The sequence below is a fragment of the Protopterus annectens genome, chromosome 6.part0 (genome assembly GCF_019279795.1).
Source record: "Protopterus annectens isolate FY-2018-M chromosome 6.part0, PAN1.0, whole genome shotgun sequence".
NCBI classification, from domain to species: domain Eukaryota; kingdom Metazoa; phylum Chordata; order Ceratodontiformes; family Protopteridae; genus Protopterus; species Protopterus annectens.
In genome coordinates this window covers 864068767-864093126 of record NC_056737.1, presented here as the reverse complement: position 1 = coordinate 864093126, position 24360 = coordinate 864068767, and the positions used below count along the sequence as shown (strand labels likewise).

The following is a 24360-nucleotide window of genomic DNA, read 5'->3' as shown; positions in this document are numbered from 1 at the left end:
TCCATTAGTGTGGAATAGAGTTTTTCCTTGGCCGTATTCAAGAATAACTTTGACCAGTGGATTGGAAATCGGAAATTCACCCCTGTCTGGCACTTAAGTCTCTAATGGCCAGAGGCAGCCTGTAGTTGCTTACATGTACCCTTAGAATAATATCTAGAGTACCAAAATTTCTTGTATGCATTTGGGATGCATGGCTAGGCTTATAAAGGCCCCTGTGGTTATTAGTCTGGTATACATCTATGAACCTAAAAAGAGGCAGGACAAAGTAAGTGTGACTAGGAAATGACTGGATATTTGTAGCAAAGAGAATATAAGGCGATGGGGAAACCTTTCTGCTGAAATAAAAATTGTTGATTAAATACAAATTAAATCACTGTTTTTTTGCTGAGTAAAGAATGAATTGTAATCCAAGGTACTGAGCTGAAGACCATATGTTATTTTTTTTTTTAGTTTTTGGGAAATTATCATATCTAGTTAATGCTATATTATGGTAAAAGGAAATGACTGGTCAGCCTGCTAGTGGAAAATAAGAAAGTGTATCATACACTGTCCTTATGAGTGGTTTGTTTTGCTATTTTTTTTAATTCAACTTTTTACTAAAAACAAGTCCTGTGGCAGTTGTAGCAGTTATGAATGAGCTGGAATGTCTACAGATGTGTATAGATAGATTTCTTGAACATTACATGAGATGTTTTAATTTACTAATGTAGTTACGGAGTATAGCCAGAAAATCAAATCTTAATTTGCATTTTCATCGGTTTTAATGATATTTTTGATCAGGATACATTTAACAGTGCCCTGTCACAGCAAGAGGTTCTCCAGTTCGATCCTCTGCTGGGGTGCCTTCTGTGCGAATTTTGCATGTCCTCCCTGTGGTCGCATGGGTTTTCTCTGGGTGCTCTGGTTTCCTCCCACATCCCAAAGACATGCTGTAGGTGGATTGGACACTCTAAATTAGCCCTAGGTGTGAGTGTGTGCCTTCTGTGGAAGGTTGGGCACCGGGCTGGCAACTCAATACCGTAAAACTCCACTGCCAATCATGAGCGGACAGGTGATCCACTGTGGCGATCCCTAACTTGGAAAAAGCTGAAAGAAGAAGAAGATACATTTAACAATGCAAAATCAAATCAGCAATGGATAGATTCCATGAAGTGGTGTGTAATGCAATATCATGCTTGAGCAGACAGAACCCAGCAGTTTTACCAAGACTGGAGTTGCTTTAAAATAAGGAAATTCAGAAGCCAAGCGGATAATCAGTCAGATGAAGTAAGGCCTTGAAGAGCATTTAGGAGTTCCCTTGCAAGTACGTGGTGAGAAGAAAGATTCTGTTTAGCTATGTGGTAGATTGAGCATAGCTGTGTAGGACTGTATTTGCTTTTCAGCATAACTTTGTGCTGTATTTAAGCTGTGCTAGCAGATCAGCCAGGGATGCAGTGGCAGTCTTATTGAGGTGAATATTGTATGGTAAGAAGCCCAAAAGGGGGAGTAACATTTTTACAAGGTAATTACCAGTCCCTGGATTGCTGAGCAAAATAATATTGTTACAGTAAAATATAACTTAAGCTTAGGGTTACTTTTTAATGCAGAAATACTCAAATAGCTTCAAGATGTAGACCATATTTAAATGGTTGTGCGAGTACTTCAGCATATGGTAGTGCATATAGTTTAAACAAGCTGGTTACTAAGACATGTTGCAAGTTTAAAAAATGCTAAAAGGACTACTAGTGTTTGTACTTTTAAGACACAACTTTGCATATATATAATTCTGGAATTTTTTGGCTGAGGTGCCTACTGTGACCTCCATTTGTGGTTTAAGGTCAGCATTCCTGGTTCATCTGGTACTGATTAGGGCAGGTTTCCTCTTCACCCTTGTTCAAGCTTCTGAGAAGGCATAATGTCAGTGATATTGCAGTGGCTACTGTCTTACTACGTTTTCCACAGTGGTTTTGTTGCACCGCTCCCCCAAGCTTCTAGTTAAGCTCACTGCATTCCCTCTGGAGGAGTTTGCAACCTTCATCTTTTAGAGGAAAATCACCTGCGATGTGGTAGCCCACCCCTGTCAGAATTAATTATCTTAAACCTGTTTCATGGATATTGCAAATGAAATCCAAGTTCTGTGCTTGCAGGCAAACAGATTTTTTTTTTGTTTTTTTTGTTTTTTTTTTGTTTTTTAAGTTAAGTAATCATATCGGTAAATTGATGTGTTCTTTTTAAAGCATAATAAAAACAAAATAATTATACAGACTGTTACAGGACCATGTTTCCAAAGTATTCTAACAGTGCTATGAAAATGCTTAATTTTTAACAAGTACCACGTTATTTCATTATTTGATAGGGTACAGATACAGCTTTGACTTTGAAAGCATCTATAAACGATTTACCTATTGTGTAAGCATATGAAAAGCTTTTTGCAGAAAACGTTTAAGCCATATTTTTTTTTCTTTGTATTATTTTAGGCCTCAGTATTGACCGCCCTTGTTCGAGAGCTGTGAAGATTGAAAGCCAGAATCAGCTGTCCCAGATTGCATGTAGAAATAATGTGGTTTGGGCACTGACAGATCTTCGTACAGTTATTTACAGGGAAGGAGTCAGCAGCTACTGTACTGAAGGGGAGCAATGGATCTCTGACCCTATTAGGTAACAGAAGGGACTTTTACCGATTAATAGTTTTTATGAAGCACCATCATTTGTGTATTCACTTCAGTTATAATGAGTATGTAATTTTCTTAGTCTGAATTAAAATGTCTGTCATGAAGCAGTATCTGTAAGAGTTAGGTGGTTCTGCAACTCTGTAATGGTTCATATCCCTATGATACAAGAGACTGTATAATATGATGCTAACATTTCAGTGTCTGATCTGTTTAAGTGGAAATCTTAATTTAAAAATGACTTGGTTCCAGTCTGAAACTTGTTTTTGAATGTGTAGATTCAGTGTTTCCTTTGAACAGGCTTTCTAATGTGAATGTAATCAGATGAACTGACTGGAACTTCATTCACATGTCCGTGTCCTACAACTGCAAGGTCCCTTGTTTTCCCATTACTTTTTCCTTACTGTGGAAGCAGCAAGGTTGTTTACGTGACTCTATTGTCTAAGACTAGGAATAGCTCTCCCCTGACTAATCACAAGAAATCCCCTAGCATCTTACATCAGATTCATTATCTTCAGTATGCAGTAGGCATTTTTATTGTATCATTACCAGTTTTACACAGCAAACACTTTACATGCATTGCTCATCTCATTTTGGAAGCTTTATATATGAAGTACAGACACCATTCTTGGAGTTCAGTGGCCACAGCCCTGTGTTTATTGCTAATTATTTGCCAATAGAAGTCAAGATATGTGTGTAAGGGAAAGATCTTCTGGAAGACCTTGTTATGCAGAGATTTAAGGAAAAATATCTAAATCTGCAGAGTGGTATCACTTTCAATATCTGGCCTTATTTCACATCACATCCAAGAGCCCCTTTTTCATCCATTTTTTCCATTTTCTTATATTCATAGATGGGGCCTGTCTTACGTTCTGCTAAGGGAGAGCTGGCTAAGAAGTTCAACACTCCAGTGGGGCTAGCTGGTCTGTGGATGGGGCAACTAATAAGTCACAGACCCCCCCCCACCTACTTGGGTTGGAGAATCCCACCCCCCTTCTGCCATTCACATCTCCTTCCCAGTGTATAGTTCTGCCTGCAAATCTAAATAAATTGCTGCCACCCATTTAGGTGACAGATGAACCCCATCAGCCCGATATATTACTGGCAGTTTCCCTTTTACAAGTGAATTCTTACACTCCTATGACATACCAGAGGAAGTAGCAAAGAACACCAGGCTCTCCTTGGATTGTTGTCAGCCCAGGCAAGAGACTAAGATGGAGAAGACACAAGAAGCAAAAGAGTGACTGCAGATCCGACCTACATGCTAGGCTAAGGAAACATCCTCATAAACCACCTCTTCCCAGCATATTTCTTGCTAATACCATATCTGTCGCAAACAAAATAGATGGACTTCAGCTACAGATTTTTGAGAGCAAACTTGTAACAGACTGTTTCATTTTATTATTTACAGAGACATGGCTACACTCGTGTGTACCAGATGCAGCCATTGGTTAGACTGCACAGCTTTTCAGTGGGACAGGAATAAAGACTCTGGTAAGAGCAGAGATAGCGGGCTTGCATCTATGTGAATAACAGCTGGTGTACCAACGCAGTGATTGTAGACAATTATTGCTCTCCTGATCTGGATTATATGACAATCAAATGCAGGCCCTTTTCATTTATTTTGGGAGTTCACTTCTGTTATAGTTACTACTAATGCTTGAACAGCTCTGGTCACCTGTTTGACAACATTAACTTGCAACAAAACATCCATCCTGAAGCTGTTCATATCATAGCTGGTGATCTCAATCAAACGGACTTAGTCAGTTCTCCCCAGATTTCATCAACACATCAGGTGTGCAACCAGGGAGGAAACTACACTGGACAAGGCCTACTCAAATATCAAGGATGGCTATAGGGCAAAACAGCTGCTTCATCTAGACCATTTGTCCATACTCTGACTCTAGCATACATTCCTATTAGGAGGAAAGACCAAATTACTACAAAGATTGGTAAAATTTGGCTGGAAGGTGTACTGTCGCAGCTACAGGATTGCTTTGAAAGGACAGGGACATTTTCAAGTATCAAAATCTGGAAGACTACCCATCAACATTAGAGGATGCTATTTCCCACCAGGCCAAAATATACCTCCCCTTGAAAACCTACTAGACTGGGCCAATCTCTCCCTACCCCAAGAAACTATCATCCTTGGGGACTTTAACATCAGTTGTCTATCCTGCAATAGCAACCACCCAGCCCTCCACCTAAATCTCTACGGTTTCTCTCAGCTAATACAAACCCCCACTAGGATCAATAAAAACCCCAATAACCACACCATTCTTGACTGGGTCTTAATTAACAAAGCCCCTCACACCTGCCTAGCAGGCTGTTTACCTGACTCCCTCAGTGACCATTCCCCAACATTCCTACTAAAAAATCACATTAATGATTGCAAACCCATTACCCATAGACTTACGCGCAACAAAGGATATTTTAACCCCAACTCCTTCACCTCCTCCCTCCAGAATGTAAACTGGTCACCTCTAAAGTACCTCAACCTAGACGAAGCAGTCCATTTCTTTAACAGTACCGTCCTCAACATCCTTAACTCCCATGCCCCCTTGAGAAACACCAGAATCAGAACTAAGACCCCCCCCCCCAGCTACAAAAAAACACCAGGGGCTTTCTGAAAACCAGGAATAAAACATGGGAACACTGGAGCATAACTAAAACCCCCTCAGATAGGCACCTTTTCCTTGAACTATGTAACTAGGTCAAAAAGCAAGTAAAAGCAGAAAAAAAGCCCTTTTCTATCAGACGTCCCTAAACTCCTCCCAAAACAACCCCCAGCAATTCTGGTCCACAATTAATTCTATATTCTGCCTAGGAAAAGTAAGCCACCCCCCCCCCCCCAACCAACCACCCCCCTCTCTCCACCAGTAGCATTGCTGATTCCTTCAATAAACACTTCACATAATACGTGCTATCCCTAACAAAAAACACTTCCCCTACACTAATTCCCCCCTCACCCCACCCAAAACCACCCTTCCATACCTTTTTTCTCACCACAGTAGCCACCTCCTACATAAAGACTCCTGACAAAACTAAAACCCGCAAAACTAGCAGCTGACTACCTGCCCGCTGAATACCTAAAGATAGCAGCTGATGTCCTAGCTTATCCTGTTTCCATATTAATCAACTGCTCCATATCTGAATCCTATGTACCCATGCTATGGAAAATATCACACATCATCCCCCTCCGCAAATGTGTGGCCTCTCCAACTACCACCCCATTGCCATCCTCTCCAAGATACTCGAAAAATGCATCAACTTACAGGTCTCCAAATTCCTCCTTAACAATGACCTCCTCTGCAATACCCAGCATGGTTTCAGACCACACCACAGCACGACAACTGCTTTCCTGTCCTTCACCAACACTGTCCTCCATCACAAAAACAATGGCCTCCTCTCCTCTGCTGTATTTCTGGATCTGTCTAAAGCCTTTGACATTGTCACACAATCTGCTGCTCTCTGCTCTATCAGACCTCTCTTTCTCCACACCAGTCACAAACTGGTTCCACAGCTATCTACAAGGCCGCCAGCAATCAGTCATCTGGGACAACAATCTATCCACTCATCTCCCTGTTACTCTCGAGGTTCCCCAAGGCTCCATCCTTGGCCCCCTACTTTTCTCCCTTTTCACCAACAACCTGCACACTGCCACCAAACATGACTCCCTCATACAGAACGCAGATGATTCCACCCTCATCTGCTCAGCCCCAACTCTAACGAAACTCCAACAGATCACCCAAGAATCTTTCTCTTCAGTTGAAAGCTGGCTATCTAATGCCCAGCTTCTCCTCAGTCCAGATCAAACCAAACTCCTCATCTTTCAATCCTCCAAATCTACCCCAAACACCCCACATTTCACTATTCAAGCCAAGGATAATACCTCTATTTCACCAACAGTCCACACAAAACTACTTGGCGTACAGATAGACAATCTCAAATTTGACACCCACATATCACTAACAATAAAAAAGTTCACAGAAAACTGGGTGCCTTATATAGAAGCTGCCAATACCTCACCAAACCAGCACGAATCTCTATCACCAATTCCCAACTAATCTCCAGCCTACTCTATGCATCACCATACTTACAAATCTTAGACAATCAGACCTACACCAACTCGAAGCTTGCTACAATAAAATCGCAGAATTTGCCACTGGTGCCTCTTACTGCAGTCACCACTGTCTCTCCCTTAGAAACCTTAACTGGCTTGAACTCCCTCATCTCCTACACCAAACTCAACTCACCTTTGCTTATAAACTAGTAAACCACCCTCTCCGAATCCCATCGCTCCATACAATTCTCCAACCCTACCATTCTTCCAGACCACTACACTCCTTCAACAAAAATCTACTCCAGGTCACCAAAGCCAAAAACTCAGCAGGTGAAGCACTATATTTTCCTGCATTATATCCAAGGTCTGGAACAGCCTTCCCACTACCATAACTACCCTTCCTTCCTGCAGTCTTTTCAAGACTGCATTTAAAATCTCACCTAAATTCTCACTGGCTTTGTCCTTGTCCAAACCCCCGACTATTAACCCCCCCCTTCAAACCTTCCTTTCCCAGATTTAGAGTATTCTCTCTATCACTATAAAACTGAACTGAAGATTACTCGCTGCTTGTTAATCCTTCCAGGATTTAGTTAATCATTTAGTCTATTATCTTGTTATTGTTTTAGAAAATTTGTAGCACTGTGTTTTACTTTTTATTTCTCAATGTTAGAGCTTATTACTCAATTGTACCTAATTTGCTCCTGTATTTCTCCATGTCATGATCACTTCTACTGTATTCATACCTCGATTGTTATTGTTTACCATCAACCATGTTATTCTGTGGAGCTTTTCTCCCTGGGCCTCCACTGAAAAAGGACCTGTGTCCATTTGGAATTTCCTGGTAAACAAATCTAATAAATAAATAAATAAATAAATAGTACTCTGCTACATAAAAATAGGTGTTGACAATGTCACTGTCAGCAAGCACATTCGTGTGCACCCTAATCAGAAGCCCTGGATGACTAAGGAGGTCAGATCTCTTCTCAAGCACCGCAGTACAGCCTTCAGGTCTGGTAACGGAGCCCTTTACATCGTGGCTAGAGCCAACCTAAAGAAAGCCATCAGAGAGGCTAAAGCAGTCAATAAAAGGAAGATAGAGGACTACTTCAGCAACAAGGGCCCACAATGACTATGGCTAGGTATTCAGCACATTATCAATCCTGTTAATGTCTGCTACTGTTTCCAAAAAAATAAATAAATAAATATGTAAATAAATATATATATATATATATATATCCTTGTTTCCCGCATTTTCTGAGCTAGAATAGTCCTGAGTTCAGGTTTTGCTGAATTCTGGGCTTTTGTACAAGTTCCTGTGTTGCCCATATCCTTACTTGGATAGGAGGAAGCTTCTCTGTTCACCAGTGAGAGTGGGGAGCTTTGAGCAGCCTATCTGTCCCTGGAGGAGTGGTCTCGGCCCAGAAACTAGTTGTTTATTGGCCGTTTTGGGCAAATTCCTAGATCTTTCAAGTCCCCTGCTTTAAAACCCACTTTAGTTCGGTTTTGCACTTGTTTCCGACTCAGCAAATCTCCTCGTGGTCCTACAGAGTGGTGCAAGCAGCAGAGTGACGAAAAAGTGACTTTTACCAGATAAAGTATTCTTTTCACTGCCTTTCATTAGCGACTGCTTATTTTTGCCGAAAAGCGAGTTTAACTGCTCTACTACCTTTAAAAAGCTTGTTATTGCATTTTTGCTTACCTGCACTTTAAAAGTTGTTTTTGTGTGTAATTTAACTGTTTTAGGCTGCCCACTCAAGTGCGCTAATCCTGTGCAAAGCATTTACTGTGTTTTCCTGTTAATATCTGCTACTGTTTCAAAAAAAAAAAAAAATATATATATATATATATATATCCTTGTTTCCAGACTTTTCTGAGCTAGAATAGTCCTGAGTTTAGGTTTTGCTGAATGCTGGGCTTTTGTACAAGTTCCTGTGTTGCCCATATCCTTGGATAGGAGGAAACTTCTTTGTTCACCAGTGAGAGTGGGGAGCTTTGAGCAGCTTATCTGTCCCTGGAGGACTGGTCTCTGCCAGAAACTAGTTGTTTATTGGCTGTTTTGGGCTAATTCCTAGCTCTTTAAGTCCCCTGCTTTAAAACCAGCTTTAGCGTGGTTTTGTGCGATTTTGCGCATCGCGCAATGTCGCACAGCTCCGTTTAAGCAGATTTAAACTATTCCCGGCTCCACAGAGTCTGTGCTTCATTTTTTTCCTTAGACCTAGTCTATCTTGCAAAATAAGCACTCGATCTTCTTTCTACAGCCCAGCACTTGCTCAGATTTCTCAATAAAGCACTAACAAAGTTTAGCACTACACTCCCCTATATTATACAGTAGTACAAGGCTCCCTATTCGTCCACTCCAGACAATCAACAGTCAGTTCTGTAAACCATCCAGGAATGTCCAAACAGCAGTTTTAGGTATACTCTCCAGTCCAGTTGGTGAATCTGGGAATCCTGAGGCAATGTTACAATTGCCTTATGTACACAGACAACCCTCTCCTCCTTCCAACAAACACAAATATATGTGAGAGATGCAACTATACAGCCAAACTGGAGCCAGGCTCTCACAACCCAAGACTGGCACAGCCAGTCAAGAGATGAAGGAAAACACACCACACAACCAGTCTCACATAGACAAATCGCACCAGCAAACAAGACACACAAACTCACAAAAATATAAGTGGAGGCTCTAAATAAAAATCTGCCAAAACAACAAAGACCTCCAAAGCAGACATCCAAGCAACCACTACCACACAACATCCACGTAACACATACTTCACAAAGTCAGTGTGCCACACAGTCACAGCCCATAAGGCTAAATAACACACCTAATACACTAGTAATTGGAGACTCAATTGTCAGGCACACTGACATCCCACTCACCAGACTAAACAAGAAGGTCACTGTAAGCTGCCTGTCGGGTGCCAGGATCCGCCACATAACACAAGCACTCAGGTCACTCCACAGCAGGTACAAATATGACTGTCATTGTCCATGTTGGTGTGAATGACCTGAGACGTACCTCCTTGGACTACATGAAGAGAGACATAGAGGAGCTCTCTGATCATGTAGCCCAGGCTGGTATGACTCTGACCCTGAGTAGCATCTTACCTTCACCAAGAATGATGCCACAGTGTAAAGACAAAATGATCAATTTTAACAATTGGCTAAACTATTGGTGACATTCAAAGGGGATCCAGTATCTGTGAGCCTGGGATAACATGCTCAACAAGCCATGCTGCTTCGCCAGGGAAGGCTTGCACCTGTCACCCTTTGGCTTTCGAATACTGGCAAAGGCTCTTACCACCCCCATAGTGCCTTTTTTAGGCAAGGCTCAGAAGACAAAACCACCACCATAGACAATACCAGAAACAAAAAACTAAGGGTAATGCCAACGCCAGAAGTCTAAACCTCAAGATGCACGCACTCGAGGCACTCCTCAGCATGGAGAAGATCGATATCTGTGTAGTAACAGAAACCTGGTTCAATGCTCCAGAGAGCACCCCAGCATTACCAGGATACAACTCGTATCACTCCTTTCGGCCCCAGAACTCGGACGGAAATATTAAAGGCGGGGGAGTATCCTTCTTCATCAAGGATACTCACACCTCCAGGTTAGTGTCATTGCATGAGGCAGAGGAGACCATCCATGTGCAACTAACAGTAGGTAAAAGTGCTTTTCAGTTTGTAGCCTGCTACAGATCACCCACCCAGACTCAGGACCACCACTCGGCATTCCTGAGAACATTGGAAAATATGAAGGTCTCACCAAACACCATGATATTGGGTGACTTCAACTACCCAAACTTCGACTGGGAAAACTGCTGAAGCCCCAAATCCTTTTCCCTACGGTCCCTTGGGTTTATAAACTCAAATGCCTTGGAACAACTGGTCACCACTCCCACAAGAGGGGACAACATATTGGACTTGGTCATCACCAACATGGGGGCCAAATGCTCCATACCAGAGGTAAACCCCTCGTTGGTAAGATCAGACTATAAACTAATCACAATGGACATCCATATCCCGACCCCACCCCCAGCAAAGGAAACCACTGTGAAAAATTTCTCAAAAGCAAACTTTACACTCCTCAAGACTGAGGTGGAAAATTTCAAAGCCCCCGAGCATATGGAAAATGCTACCCAAACTGCAAAATCCTATACAATTTAACTCTATGAGCACCTTCAGGAATGCGTGGATCATGCCATCCCAAGTAAAACCAAGACCCATTCCTCTAAAAACAGGAGACCAGTCTGGTGGACCCCTGCCATAAATAAGCTATACAACAGAAGGAGAAAACTATTGCATGTAAGGGGAAAATCCCAAAAAGGGAGGTCATCCCTGATTAGTACTAGTAAGAAACTTCGATCCCTCATAAAATCATCAAAGGCTAGCTTTGAAAGAAAAATTGCCAAAGACTCTAAAGACAATCGCAAGGCGTTCTTTAGCTACATCAAGAATCTGGGTGGCAACTCTCAGATATGCTCTGAGCTGGTGCAAAATGGCACAAAATACACTGAACCCACTGACATAGCCAACATCCTGGTGGACAGGTTCAGTGCAAACTTTACCCCCCCCTTCCCCACCAAAAGAGCCAGTGTCTATCCCAAAAGAATGCAATCCCCTGGACATCACAGACACACAGGTGAAAGCAGCTCTCTCCAAAGTAAAAAAAAATACAGCATCAATGGGGCTAGATGGTATCCCGGGCTGTGTCTTACACGAGCTCCAAAACGAACTAAACCCTCACATAAATTCACTGTTCCAACTCAGCCTTACCTCAGGTTATAGGTTCATAGGTTCATACTAGGCTATCTGCCCAAGGGCATTTATAAGCCTAGCCCATAGTTATGTGGCTTTCGTCACCCCTTTAGTTTGAATAAAAACTATGCCTATCATTTTTCTGTGCCTCTGTCAAGCAGTGACACTGAAGTAATCCCTGGGGTATATCTGCGATCTCCCATCCATTGGTCAAGATTCCTCTTGAACAAGGCCAGCGAGGTGCTCTGCCTCACATGTACCGGGATTTTGTTCCACAGCATAGGGAGTCTCTGGGTGATGAATCTGTCCCTCCAGCATGTTCTATTTATAACCGTGTCAAGGTTTAAGTCTCCGCCCTTGTGGTTCTGAGGGATCTAGATTTTTGAGGTGAAGCATATTCATCAAATCTGGGTTTGACATGGCCTTATATGTCAGGCACAGGTCACCTCTGAGCAAGCGGTATGAGACTGAATAAAGCTGGAGTTCTTTCAGTCGGGCAGCATAAGATATATTTTTGAGACCCTTTATCCTTTTGGTGAGGAACTTTTGGGGCCTTTCAAGCTGCATCAGGTGTCTGGTCAGATACATTCGAACGGGCATTGTACTCAATCATAGGTCTAATGAGTGATGAGTACAGGGGGACGATGACCTCCCTTGATCTAGATGTGAATCCCTTCATGATCAGGTGGGCGATATAGAAGGTTTTCCTAACTACTTTAGCAACATGAGTGTCAAACGAAAGACTACTGTCAACTTGGGTCCCCAGATCCCTGATGACTTTTTCTGTGCTCAGTGGGTTGTCACCTATATGGTAGCTAGGGGTAACCTTGTTTTTCCCGAAGGGTATGACTATGCATTTTTTGGCGTTTAACTTCAGGCCATGGCTCTGGCACCAGTTATCCGTTTCTGTGAGGCCCTTCTGGAGGATATCTGTGTCAGATGCGTTTTCGACTATGGCGCCCAGTTTGCAGTCATCTGCAAACTTTGTCAGCCATAACCCTCCTGTGTTTGCTTGTACTTCAGAAAAGTAGATACCGAACAAGAGTGGACCCAGGACTGAGCCCTGTGGGACACCACTTGTGACAGGCTTTGAGTCTGACATGGCTCCAGCAACTCTGACCCTGTGGGTTCTGTCGCTTAGCCAGTTTGCAACCCATCTTGTGATGTATGGGTTTACATTCAAGCTGATGAGTTTTTCGATGATACCTGAGTGGGGTATTGTGTCGAAGGCCTTTGCCAGGTCGAGGTAGGCTGTATGGACTGCCTTTCCTCATCAATGGCCTTGGTGACTGTCTCGAAAAAGTCAACCAAGTTTAAGAGGCAGGATCTGCCTTTGACAAAGCCAAACTGGGTTGGATCCAAAGTCTGCAAGTTCCCTATGTCTTTATTTATGAGTTCCATTATGATCCTCTCCATGGCTTTGCAGATAAGGCTTGTCAAGCTAATGGGGCGGTAATTTCCAGGGTCTGTGGAGGCACCGCCCTTATGAAGTGGGACCACAGTCACCGGCGCCACTCCTTGGGTGCGTATCCTGAGGTGAGGCTAAGATTAAACAGCTGTCCTAACTGTGGGTTTAATTCCTCGTTGAGTTCATGAAGCACACAGCCGGGGACACCATCCGTCCCATGGATGCTGTGTTTTTGCCTTGGTGAGGGCAGTTCTCACCTGGGCGTTGGAGATGTTTGGGGGCTACAATCCTCTGGAATAGATATCTCTCCTTTGGGGAGGGGGGAGAAGTTTGCACTGAACCTGTCAGCCAGTATGTTAGCAATGTGTGTAGGTTCAGTAATTTTCACATCATTTTGAACTAATTCTGAGCATATCTGGGAGTTTCCTCCTAGGTTTCTAACATAGCTAAAGAAGGCCTTATGATTGTCTTTAGAGTCCTGGGCGATTTTTCTCTCAAAATTTGCCTTGGATGATTTTATGAGAGCTCTTAGTTTTTTACTTATAATGATCAGAGATGTCTTACCTTTCAAGGATTTTGCTCTATCTTGTAGTAGCTTCCTCCTTTTGTTGTAGAGCTTGTTTATGGCTGGGGTCCACCAGAGTGGACGCTTGCCTTTGGTACAGAGAGTCTTAGTTTTGTTTGGGATTGCTTGATCCATGCAGTCCTGTAGGTGCTGGTAGAAGGCATTTGTAAGTGATTCAGCGGTTTGAGTAATGTTTACCACTGGCTCAGGGGCCTTAAAGGAGACCACACTAGTTTTTAGAAGTGTGAAATCGGCTTTTGAGAAGTTTTTCACTGTGGTCTTTTCTGTTTCAGGTGGGGCGGGATGAGGACCTCCAGCGAGATTAGTTTATGATCTGATCTCACCAGTGAGGGGTATACTTCCGGTGTTGAACATTTTGATCCCATGTTCGTGATGATGAGATCAAGTATGTTTTCACCTCTTGTGGGGATGGTGACTAGTTGTTCCATGGCATTTGAGTTTATGAACTCCAGGAATCTTTGGGTTAGAGTGTTCGGGCTTGAGTAGTGTTCCCAGTCTATATTAGGGTAGTTGAAGTCACCTAGTATGATGGTGTTTGGAGATACATTTATCCCCTCGATGTTCTGAGAGGGTGGCCTGTAACATGCTACAAATTGCAGAGCAGTCTTGCCTATGGTTAATTGCACCTGGATGGTCTCCGATGCATCGTGCGTTGCCACCAACCTTGAGGTGTGGGTGTCCTTTATGAATATGGACACCCCCCCTCCTTTCTTGGTGTTGTCCGGATTTTGGGGCCGGAACGTATGATATGAGGTGAAACCTGTTAGTGCTGGGGTGCTCTCAGGAGCCTTGAACCAGGTTTCTGTCACAGCACAGACATCGATGTTCTCCATATTGAGAAGGGCCTCGAGTGCGTGCATCTTGAGATTGAGACTTCTGGCATTGAGCAGCATTACCCTTAGTTTTTTCCTTTTGGTGTTCTAGGGTGGTAGGTTTAGAATTTGAGCCTTGCCTAAAAAGGCATTATGGGGTGGCAAGAGCCTTTGCCAATATCCGAAGCCCAGGGTGACAGGTGCAAGCCGTCCCTCGAAGCAGCGTGGCTTGTCCAGCATGTCATCCCAGGCAGACAGACATTGGATCCCCTTTGAATGACACCAGAATTTAAGCCAATTATTAAAGCTGATCATCTTATCACTGTATTGTGGCATCATTCTAGGTGAAGGTAGGATACTGCTCAAGGTCAGGGTCATACCTGCCTGGGCTACATAATCAGAGAGCTCCTCTACGTCCCTTTTCATGTAGTCCAAGGAGGTACGTCTCAGGTCGTTGACACCAGCGTGGACAATGACTGAGTCGTACTTGTACCTGCTGTTGAGAGACCTGAGTGCTTGCGTTATGTGGCGGATTCTAGCGCCCGACAGGCAGCTTACTGTGACCTTCTCCTTACTCAGTCTGGTGAGCGGGACGTCAGTGTGTCTGACTATGGAATCACCAATGGCAAGTGTGTCTGGCATTTTGTTTGGCCTTAAGGGCTGTGACTGTTTGACACTCTGACTGTGTGGTCTATGTGTTGCATGTGTTGGGTCGTGAGGTGGTAGTTGTTTGGGTGTCTGCTTTGGTGGCCTCTGCTGTTTTGGTAAATTTTTGATCAGAGCCTCCGAGTATGTCTTTGTGTGAGTATGTGTATGATTTGAAGTTGTGATGGTACCATGTGTGACTGGGTATGTATTGTGTGTGGTTGCCTTCTCCTCCTGTCTGGTCTTGCCAGTCCTATGTTGAGGAGCTCAGCCTCCAGTTTGGCCGTATAGTTGCATCTCTCGCATGTATTTGTGTTTTGTGGGAGAAGGAGAGGATTGTCTGTGTACATGAGGCAATTGTAACATTGCCTCAATATTCCCAGGTTCACCAGTTCTTATGTACCCGAAGAATGGCATACAGCAATAATCCCGCTCCACAAAGGTGGCGCCACAATGGATCCAGGGAACTATTGCCCTGTAAGCCTGACTAGCCTGGTCTGCAAGGCTATGGAGCGCATCATCATGGATCTCATAAACAAAGACATTGGGAACCTCCAAACACTGGACCCTACCCAATTCGGCTTTGTTAAAGGCAGATCTTGTCTCTTAAATCTAGTTGACTTCTTCGAAATAGTAACCATAGCCATAGATGAGGAAAAGGTAGTCCACACAGCCTACCTGGACCTCGCAAAGGCCTTCGACACAATACCCCACTCTGTAAACAAGCTTACCAGCTTAAATATTAACCCATATGTCACAAAATGGGTTGCAAACTGGCTCAGGGATAGAACTCACATGGTCAGAGTCGCCGGTGCCATGTCCAGCTCTAAACCGGTTACAAGTGGCATCCCACAGGGCTCAGTCCTGGTACCCTTCTTGTTCGGTATATACTTCTCTGAGGTACAGGCAAACATGGGAGGGTTATGGCTTACCAAGTTCGCAGATGATTGCAAACTGGGAGCCATAATCGATTCACCGGCTGACATAAGCATCCTCCAGAAGGACGGATACCTGGTGTCAGAACCATGGCCTCAAGCTAAATGCCAAAAAGTGCATAGTCATCCCCTTTAGGAAAAACAAAGTGCCCACAAGCTACCACATAGGAGGTAATCCACTAAGTACGGAAGAAGTAATTAGAGATCTGGGGACCCAAGTAGATAGCAACCTCACCTTTGACAATCACATTGTCAAAGTGGTTAGAAAAACCTTCTATATAGCTCACCTAATCACAAAAGGGTTCACATCTAGATCAAGAGAAGTCATTGTGCCCCTCTACTCATCATTCATCAGGCCCGTAATTGAGTCCAATGTCCCATTTGGGATGTACCTTACCCGACACCTGCAACAGCTGGAGAGACCTAAAAAATACCTCACCAAGAGGATCGTGGGCCTCAAACAGATGCCCTATGCAGCTCGACTAAAGAAACTCCAGCTCTACTCAGTTGCCTACCGTCTACTCGGAGGTGATCTCTGCCTGACATACAAGGCCATGTCTAACCCAGAATTGTTGGACATGCTCCACCTCAAGAAAACCAAATCCATCAGAGCTACACGCTCCAGGGATCTAAACCTTAGCACAACAATAAACAGGACATGCTGGAGGGATAGATTTTATATCCCAAAGGCTGACCTCGCTCTGGAATAGAATCCCAGTCCATGTTAGGCAGAGCCCCTCGCTGACCCTCTTCAAGTGAAATCTTGATGAGTGGATGGGTAATCGTAAATTTACTCCCGGGATCACTTCTATGGCCCTGCTGGACAGAGGCTCAGGAATCTAGACTTTAAGGGAGGCGAAAGCCAATACATTCTGGCTAGGCTTGTAAATGCCCTGGGGCAGATAGCCTAGTACCTACCTATGAACCTATAAAATCAGTAACCACATGGCATTTGATGGAGATGCCTCGTTGGCAGAGAAATATAATTATTTAACCCGTTTTGAGGTGGAAATGGCAGAAACAGTCACATCTAGGCAATAGCAGATAGGCCACAGCAGTCTCACGTCCTCTATACCAGCCTCCTACAACCACACCTTCACAGTACAAGAGCATAATGTAAGACGTGTGCTTAAAGCAGTTAATTCAAGAAAAGGCTGCAGGCTCAGATGGAGTGATGGGATGGGTGTTGGAGTGTGCTGACCAGCTCTGTGGGGTCTTCACAAAGATTTTCTATCTTATCTCCAAGTCTGCTATTCCATGTTGTCTGAAGTCAGCTACGATCATTCCACTGCCAAAGAAACCTGTCATTAGTAGTCTTAGTGACTACCATCCAGTGGACATACTCCAGTCATCATGAAGTGTTCTGTGCAACTGGTTATGTGACACATCAAGGACAGTCTCCCAGTTATCTCTAGCTTTAACACAGTTATCCTGGATAGACTGGTCACTAAACGCACTGGCTTAGGACTTTCAGAACCTATTTGCCATTCGATTAAAGACTTTTTGACTAACCATACTCAGATGGTTAGACTAGGCTCATACCTCTCCTCCACTCTCGGGCTAAACACTGGTGTCCCACAGGGCTGTGTGCTGAGCCCCATTCTGTATACTTTTTACACCCACGACTATGCCCCCTCTAATTCTGCTAATACCATCACTAGGTTTGCATACGACACCACACTGGTTGGACTTATTTCAGGAAGAGATGCGACAGCATGTACAGATGTAGTTCAAAGACTGACTGCGTGGTGTACTGAGAACAACCTTGACTGAACTCTGCCAAAATGAAAGATCATGTAATAGATTTCTGGAGGCACAACGCAGATCACAACCCAATATGTCAATGGAGACTGTGTGAAAAGGGTTCCTGCCTTAATGTTTCTAGGTGTACATGAAACAGAAGGTCTCTGTTGATCCATAAACACCATGAAGGTAGTCAAGAAGGCACAGCAGAGACTCCATTTCTTGAGGATCCTCAAGAAAAACATCCTACAGGAGAAGCTACATGGTGTCTTTTTACTGCTGTTTTATTGAAAATGTGCTGATGGTGGCAGACAGAAAGGCCCTTCAAAGGTCATTAACTCTGCCCAGAAAATAATTGACTGCTCACGTCCCTCTCTGGAGGAGCTCTTCAGCTCTCACTCTCTTTGCAGGGCAGCTAACATTTTGAAAGACCCTTCTCACCCTGGTAATCACCTATTTGAGCTGCTGCCTTCTGTGAGACAGTTGAGATCTGCTCCATCTCGGACAAACAGACTTAACAGTTTCTAACCCAGAGCCATGTGTGAACTGAACAATGCTAAGTACTCACACTGAGTACAGATGATAGCCATTTACAATGTAAAGCATACATTTACATTCCTGTGCACCGTACTTTATTCCTTTTATGTGCAATACATCCAAGTGCAATAACTTGGTTGTTTACTGCATTGCATTATATTGTATTGTTTGTTATTGGATTGGATTGTATTCTTATTTATTCATGTTCATGCTCATTATATGTGAATGCACCTTAGGATTGCTACAAATTTCATTGTACTTGTGCAATGACAATAAAGGAATATTATCTGTCTTGTCTTTTGTCTGAGGATGTATTGTGTAGATTCTTCTGACCTTTGAGATGACCCATTGTAGCTTTTATCCTGTGTCTTATTCTCTCTGCAGCTCATATGGTTGGGGTGTTTATTCATACCAACCTCTGAATTACCTTGGACCGTAGTAATTACTTTTGTTGCCACTGCATAGTCAAGAAGTCTATTTCTTGTTTTATCTTCACCAACCCCCCAGTGGGAGTGTGACAGTTATCATTTCCTCATGGGAATCTGCAGTCTTTTGTGGTTGTATTCCTCCTGCTTCAGTCCAGCAGAACACCCCAAATTCACCTAAAACCATGGTCTTTCTGGGTAACCCTGTCTGTTCTGCATATAGTCATTCTGTCTTAGCCATTTGTTTCCCCATGTGTGGACATCATTGTTGTCACCCTGTTGAAGTGTGACCACATCCCTATTGCCATTTGGGGTCTTCTCTCACCTAATATTTCTGCATAAATAAAAAAAAAATGATTTTCCCACATTCTTTACATTTGCTTTCCTTCCTTGTCCTACTGCATGCCCAGTCTATTTCTCTTTGTCCCTTTCCTTCTCTTCCTCTTCCCTATTTAGTAATGAAAAAGTCTACAAATTTCCAAGTAGCTATTTGACTTTCTCTATTAAATGAAAACCCAGTGGCTGGTTTTGGGTGGCAAAACCATAGTGCTGTTGTTATTTGGGCACTGTGCTAGCCTCCACCTGAGTTTTCCCTTCTCCCTGAGGCTGCTGCCCTGCTGTTGACCTTTTTACCCAGTTTGTTAGCTTTGAACTCTGTTGCAGAATTTCTTCACTCTCTCTGCGCTTCTTGCCCCCCTCTTTCCATGCTGGATCTTGTGTTATCCTTGCATATGTCCTGTGACCGTTGGTGATCTGTCACTGCTCTTGACATCTGTTGACTCATATTTGGATTCCATTTAACCTCAGTGTTTGCCCCTGATGAATCTAGCCTGAATCCTATACAGTCCTCCTCTAGTCCTGGGTTCACCCACCTGCAAGAATTGTAATCTCAAACACTCTAGCCCTTCCTGTCCCACCTCTTCCTACCTTCTGTTTTGTTCACTACTTTGCCTCTTTTCCCCATCTTCTGCCTTCTGCTCTGAACACCTGGGATAATGGTCCCTCTTGCTCAAAATATCTTTTATGTTTTAACCATTCAGCAAAACATTGCACTTCCTTCTCCCCCTGAGCCTTCCTTTGCTCTGTCTCCACTGCTTGGTGGTCATCACTCATGGCCCTATCTTTTTCAGTCCTTTGTTTCCGTGCTGGGTTTCCTTGCAACGTCTGTTGGGCCCTCTCCTGCTGTGTTAGTTCACCTGTGTTTATTTTCTGAATTGTCTGCTTGCTGACTATGGGGATTGGTATTGCTTAATATGACTACACCTGTATTTAACACAACAGCTTCTCCCACTAGCCCTTCCCTTTTGCACTTATGACTGCTTGTAACTGATCCTATAATGCACTCTCCATTGTCCACTCCTTGCTTGCTATCTAGAACAACACAAAGTTCACAGGCGTTCTCTTATCCCCTTGCTTGTGTACTTTTAGGGTGACCACCACCCTTCCATTAGTATTGCTTTCCCTTATTTAACTTAATGATTCCTTGTACATGTGTGCTTTCACCCTTTACCCACTCTGCTCTACCCATACCCAGCCTCCTGGATTTCAGTTAATTCCTCTAACCACCTTCATCTGTGTACATCTCCAAGTACTTGTACTTTTCTGCCCACATCTGTTCCTAGCCTGTGTCTTTTCTTCCCTCTATCCATAACCTATGACCCACTGTCTGTAAGTGTGATTATCTCTGGGTTTACATCTAGAGGTTAACATCTTAAAAGGGGGGGGGGGGGCAAAAACAAAGCATTTTTTGAAAATGTGTGTACACACATATATATATATATATATATATATATATATATATATATATATATATATATATATATATATATATATATGGGTGTGATAGATTGTGTGTATGTGTGTGTAAAATGCATGCGTGTTTATGTAATGATCCTCTGTTCCTCATAATTCCACTGCTACCTTGATCCTTGTCCGTAGTCATACCAGTGTCTAGTTTATAATAAACAATCTGGAAGGAGATGTACCTAAATGTGTGTACAGTATTGGTTTTATCCCCAATCCTCCCTGAATATAAATGATTGTATATAAAGTATTTAATTGATTATATTACGTGTGTAACCTAACTTTTCTCAGTACATGGATGTATATAATTTTAGCATACTAATAATCCTCAAATGCAGCATTTCCATGCTTCCCCATTTCACTTCTTAAATCAGATACCGCCAGTTTGTGTGAGAATGTTCCTATTTATGCATTATAATCCGTTTTTTTCACTAGTAAAATTTAAGCCTACTGTGTTTTGAACTTTCTACCTTTTACTCCGAAGTGATTTTGCACACAACTGTACCAACTCTCATTTACTGTATGAAGTTAACAAGTATCTGAAATGTCCTGTTTTTTTATTCTCTCTCGCAAGATTTACACCACTTGTGATCTAGCCCTGGTGAACCTTGCCGTTACTATGCTGTGTTCTGACTGTGGATTTCTTTCTTTTTTTTTTTAAAAATGCTGACCCTTGAAATCCTGACAAGCTTTTTAGCTTAGTGAAGCTAGCGATCACCCTACACCACAAACAAAATGGGAATGGGGAGGACAGCAAAGGGTCACAACTAAAGTGCTGCTTACCTAAAACAGAAGCTAGCCTAGTGAGCGCAGTTTGATTAATTCCATTTACTTTATTTTTTTTAGTTATATAAAATCCTCAATTCTTTGCTAAATAACATGGAAGATGATCCCTCTCCTTGACTGTAGCAAGTGATTGTGACTATTAGCATGGCTAACTTCATTTTTTGGACATTCACTTAATCCCTGCTCATGGCAGAGTCCTTGGAGGGGGGAGGGGTGACTCTTGACAGCAGCCAATACCCTCCATGCCACTATTGATGAAAGAAGTGCTACCGAGGGTAGGTGGACCTACCAGTAATACTGTGATCAGGACATCCCCCTTTCCAGATCCATACAAACCACACTTGTGCAGGGTGTAGGGAGAAAAATGAACAACACAGGTACAAACCCAGGAAACCTAGCAAGGAGCAACCTAAATGAAGATTAAAATTGGAAAATGAAACAAAGATTTTGAGAAGGAACCCCAACCCCTCCCACCACCAACCCAAAGAGAAACCCACAGAAAGGCCTACCTGGATATCACACGGATGCACGCTTGTGTTGATAGGTAACCAGAAAAAAAAAAAACATGCTTGTGATTTCAGCCTCAAAAGAGACTGATTACACTGGACCTAGCCTTTTCACAGTTTTCCTGTAGCCCATCTTCTCCCTGTTCCTGACCCTTCATGCCAAACTAATCCATCCCCTAGGATTCATCTCCAAGCTATCCCTGGTGAGGCAAATCAAGTGGCTACTAGTTGCTAGCCAGCCTGTATTTTCCTGTCAAGAATTGCCAGACTTCCCTTGTCCTGCTGTCAGTTGACTCATAATACCCGTGTACTTGTTTGATTTCTAGAACAGTATTGTCTTTAGACTGTCATTTCCTGCATTTGGGGGAATAGGATTTGTGTGGCAACATCTATATCGCACTTCTGTTTGTTGTTTTTGCAACCTGCTAGATGTACTGGGAATGAACTTGGATTGATTATAGTTGATTGAACGTGTTCTTGTGTCCCTGTTGGTAAGCTTCCAACCTGCAAATGTCACCTTCCTGGTCTTAAGGATAGTTGATTCACTTTCTTCTCTTCCTGCTTTATTGTCCCCAGGAGAGACTGAGAGAAACAAAACTTTGATCACCAGTTCTGTCCTAACCCCACCATTGATGCTTTCATGTGTGGGCCATTAGTCAAATCCAGGTTGCAGACAGCATAGGTGATTTTTCTTATGATCATTACTGCATCATGGATTTTTTTAACTTTGGATTTAAATTAGCAAGTTAATTTTCAGTGGTCAGTTTATTTTGTGACAGTTTTAACCATGCTCATAATGAGCACTCACCATTTGGCTTCATGTTTTAGTAAATGCAGAACAAGCACAAGCAAGCTTTTGTCAGTGCCAAAAAAAAATGGTTTCCAATTGTGATTATAGCAGCACTGTGCTAGAAGGAAGTTAGAGAGTGGATTATTAGTAGCATACAGCAGACAAGACATTCTGTAATAGAGTGATAATATCCTTATGAACAGTATTAGTTTCACTGATTATAGAGCAAAATCAGGTTCTGCATTTATTCAAACCACCGCAGTACTGCCCAGATCAGCTTTCTTGGGATCTTGTCATATGCTTTCTCCAAGTCTAGGCATACCCAGTTGGAATCTCTCCTTATCTCTAGCTTCTCCTTAAGTATCTGTCTCCATGCAAACATCGGGTCAATTGTGCTGCATCCTGATCTGAATCCAAACTGCTTATCTCCCATCTTACATTCTACTACTCTGCGTTTCCGTTTATCAATCACCTTCTGCAGAACTTTCATGCAATGTGTTAGGAGTTTGATGCGTCTGTACTGCCTACAGTTGTGGATGTACCCTTTTTTGTTGTACACTGGCACAAGTATGCTTATTCTCCAGTCATCTGGGATACGCCTTTCTCTCCACACTGCTATTAGTATCCTCAGGAGCCATTTCTCCCCTATCTCACCCAGCATCTTTATCATGTCTGCTGTGACCTCACCTGAGCCTGCTGTTTTCCATGACTTCATCTTCCTTAGTGCTGTTCTTATTTCTTCTAGGGTGGGCTGCTCTTCTTCTCTCACTGTAGGTTGTTTCTGGGGCAGTACAGCTTCTGTGGGGTTTTCTTCATTCAGAAGCTGCTGGAACTACTCCTTCCATCTGCCTTTGATGTCCTCTGGGCTGGTGAACATGTTGTTGCTGGTATCCCTTATGAAGGGTAATTGGCTATCTTCTTTGTCTTTCTGTCTTTGCTTTGCAACCTGATATAGTTTTTGTGCCCCTTACTGAATCACTTTCCAGAAGTTGGTACAGTGCCTCTGATGCCCTATTCTTTGCTTTTGCAACTTCTTTCTTAGCCAACCAGTAGTCCTTCCTAGCCTGGTCAGTCTTTTCTGTCTCCCACTTCTTCCTGCAGTCCTTTTTTCTTTTGATGACTTCTTGGACTACTGCATTCCACCACCAGCTTTTCTTATGCACCTTATTTCCATACCTGGCTTGGCCACATATCTTTTCTATTGTCCTAACACATGCTATTTTTTAGGCACTGCCATTCTTCTTCAACTCTACCTATTTCCTCTCCTTCTTGGGGTGCTAGAGGGCTGAGTAATTCCTTGAACTGGTGTACTTTCTCTCTGTCTCTCTCTCTGTCTCTCGTAGGCTTGCAAGGCTGCCATGGGAGAAGCCTGTGAAAACCCATCACTCACTTGGATGACTTTTATAGGTTGGCCAATACACATCTGTGCTGTGCCTGTGCCTTTTTCTAGCCCCATGGTATTCGTATATTCTGACTTTGTCTAACCTCTTTACTTGGTACCTCCCCCAAACTTTGAGCTTTCAATCACTTTTCTTCATCACTGCATTAACACTCCCAGAAATGTGAAGTCCATAGCTTCTCATATGCTTCACTCATGTCATGGACTTTCTTACCTAGACAGATCAGAGAACTGAGTTTCATCCATATCTTCAGAGCTTCTTTGAGTTCTCCTGTCATCCATAAGAAGGTGTGATAATTGCCACCCCAGGGTGTAGTACCTGCTCATAGGAGCCAGTATCCTGTCCTAACTATTGTATGTCCCTGTGGACACTAAGACCGTTGATGTCATCTGTGAACAACTGTTTGATTAATACTTGTGACTTTAGACTCATGGATCTGTCCTAAAATTCAGCTATAGGTTTAGTTCCAAATAGATAAAATAAAATGCCAGTTTAATTCCATATCACAGTTGTCA

The 24360-nt window shown here is 43.0% G+C and overlaps 1 protein-coding gene across 1 annotated transcript in view; it reads left to right on the top strand.

Moving 5' to 3' along the window:
* Positions 1–24360, top strand: part of TECPR2 (tectonin beta-propeller repeat containing 2) — a gene marked incomplete in the record, with an annotated part of 1535154 nt that overhangs the window by 542035 nt on the left and 968759 nt on the right. Inside the window, 1 exon segment of the mRNA XM_044074534.1 lies at positions 2457–2637. Coding sequence (XP_043930469.1) covers positions 2457–2637 — 181 coding nt within the window.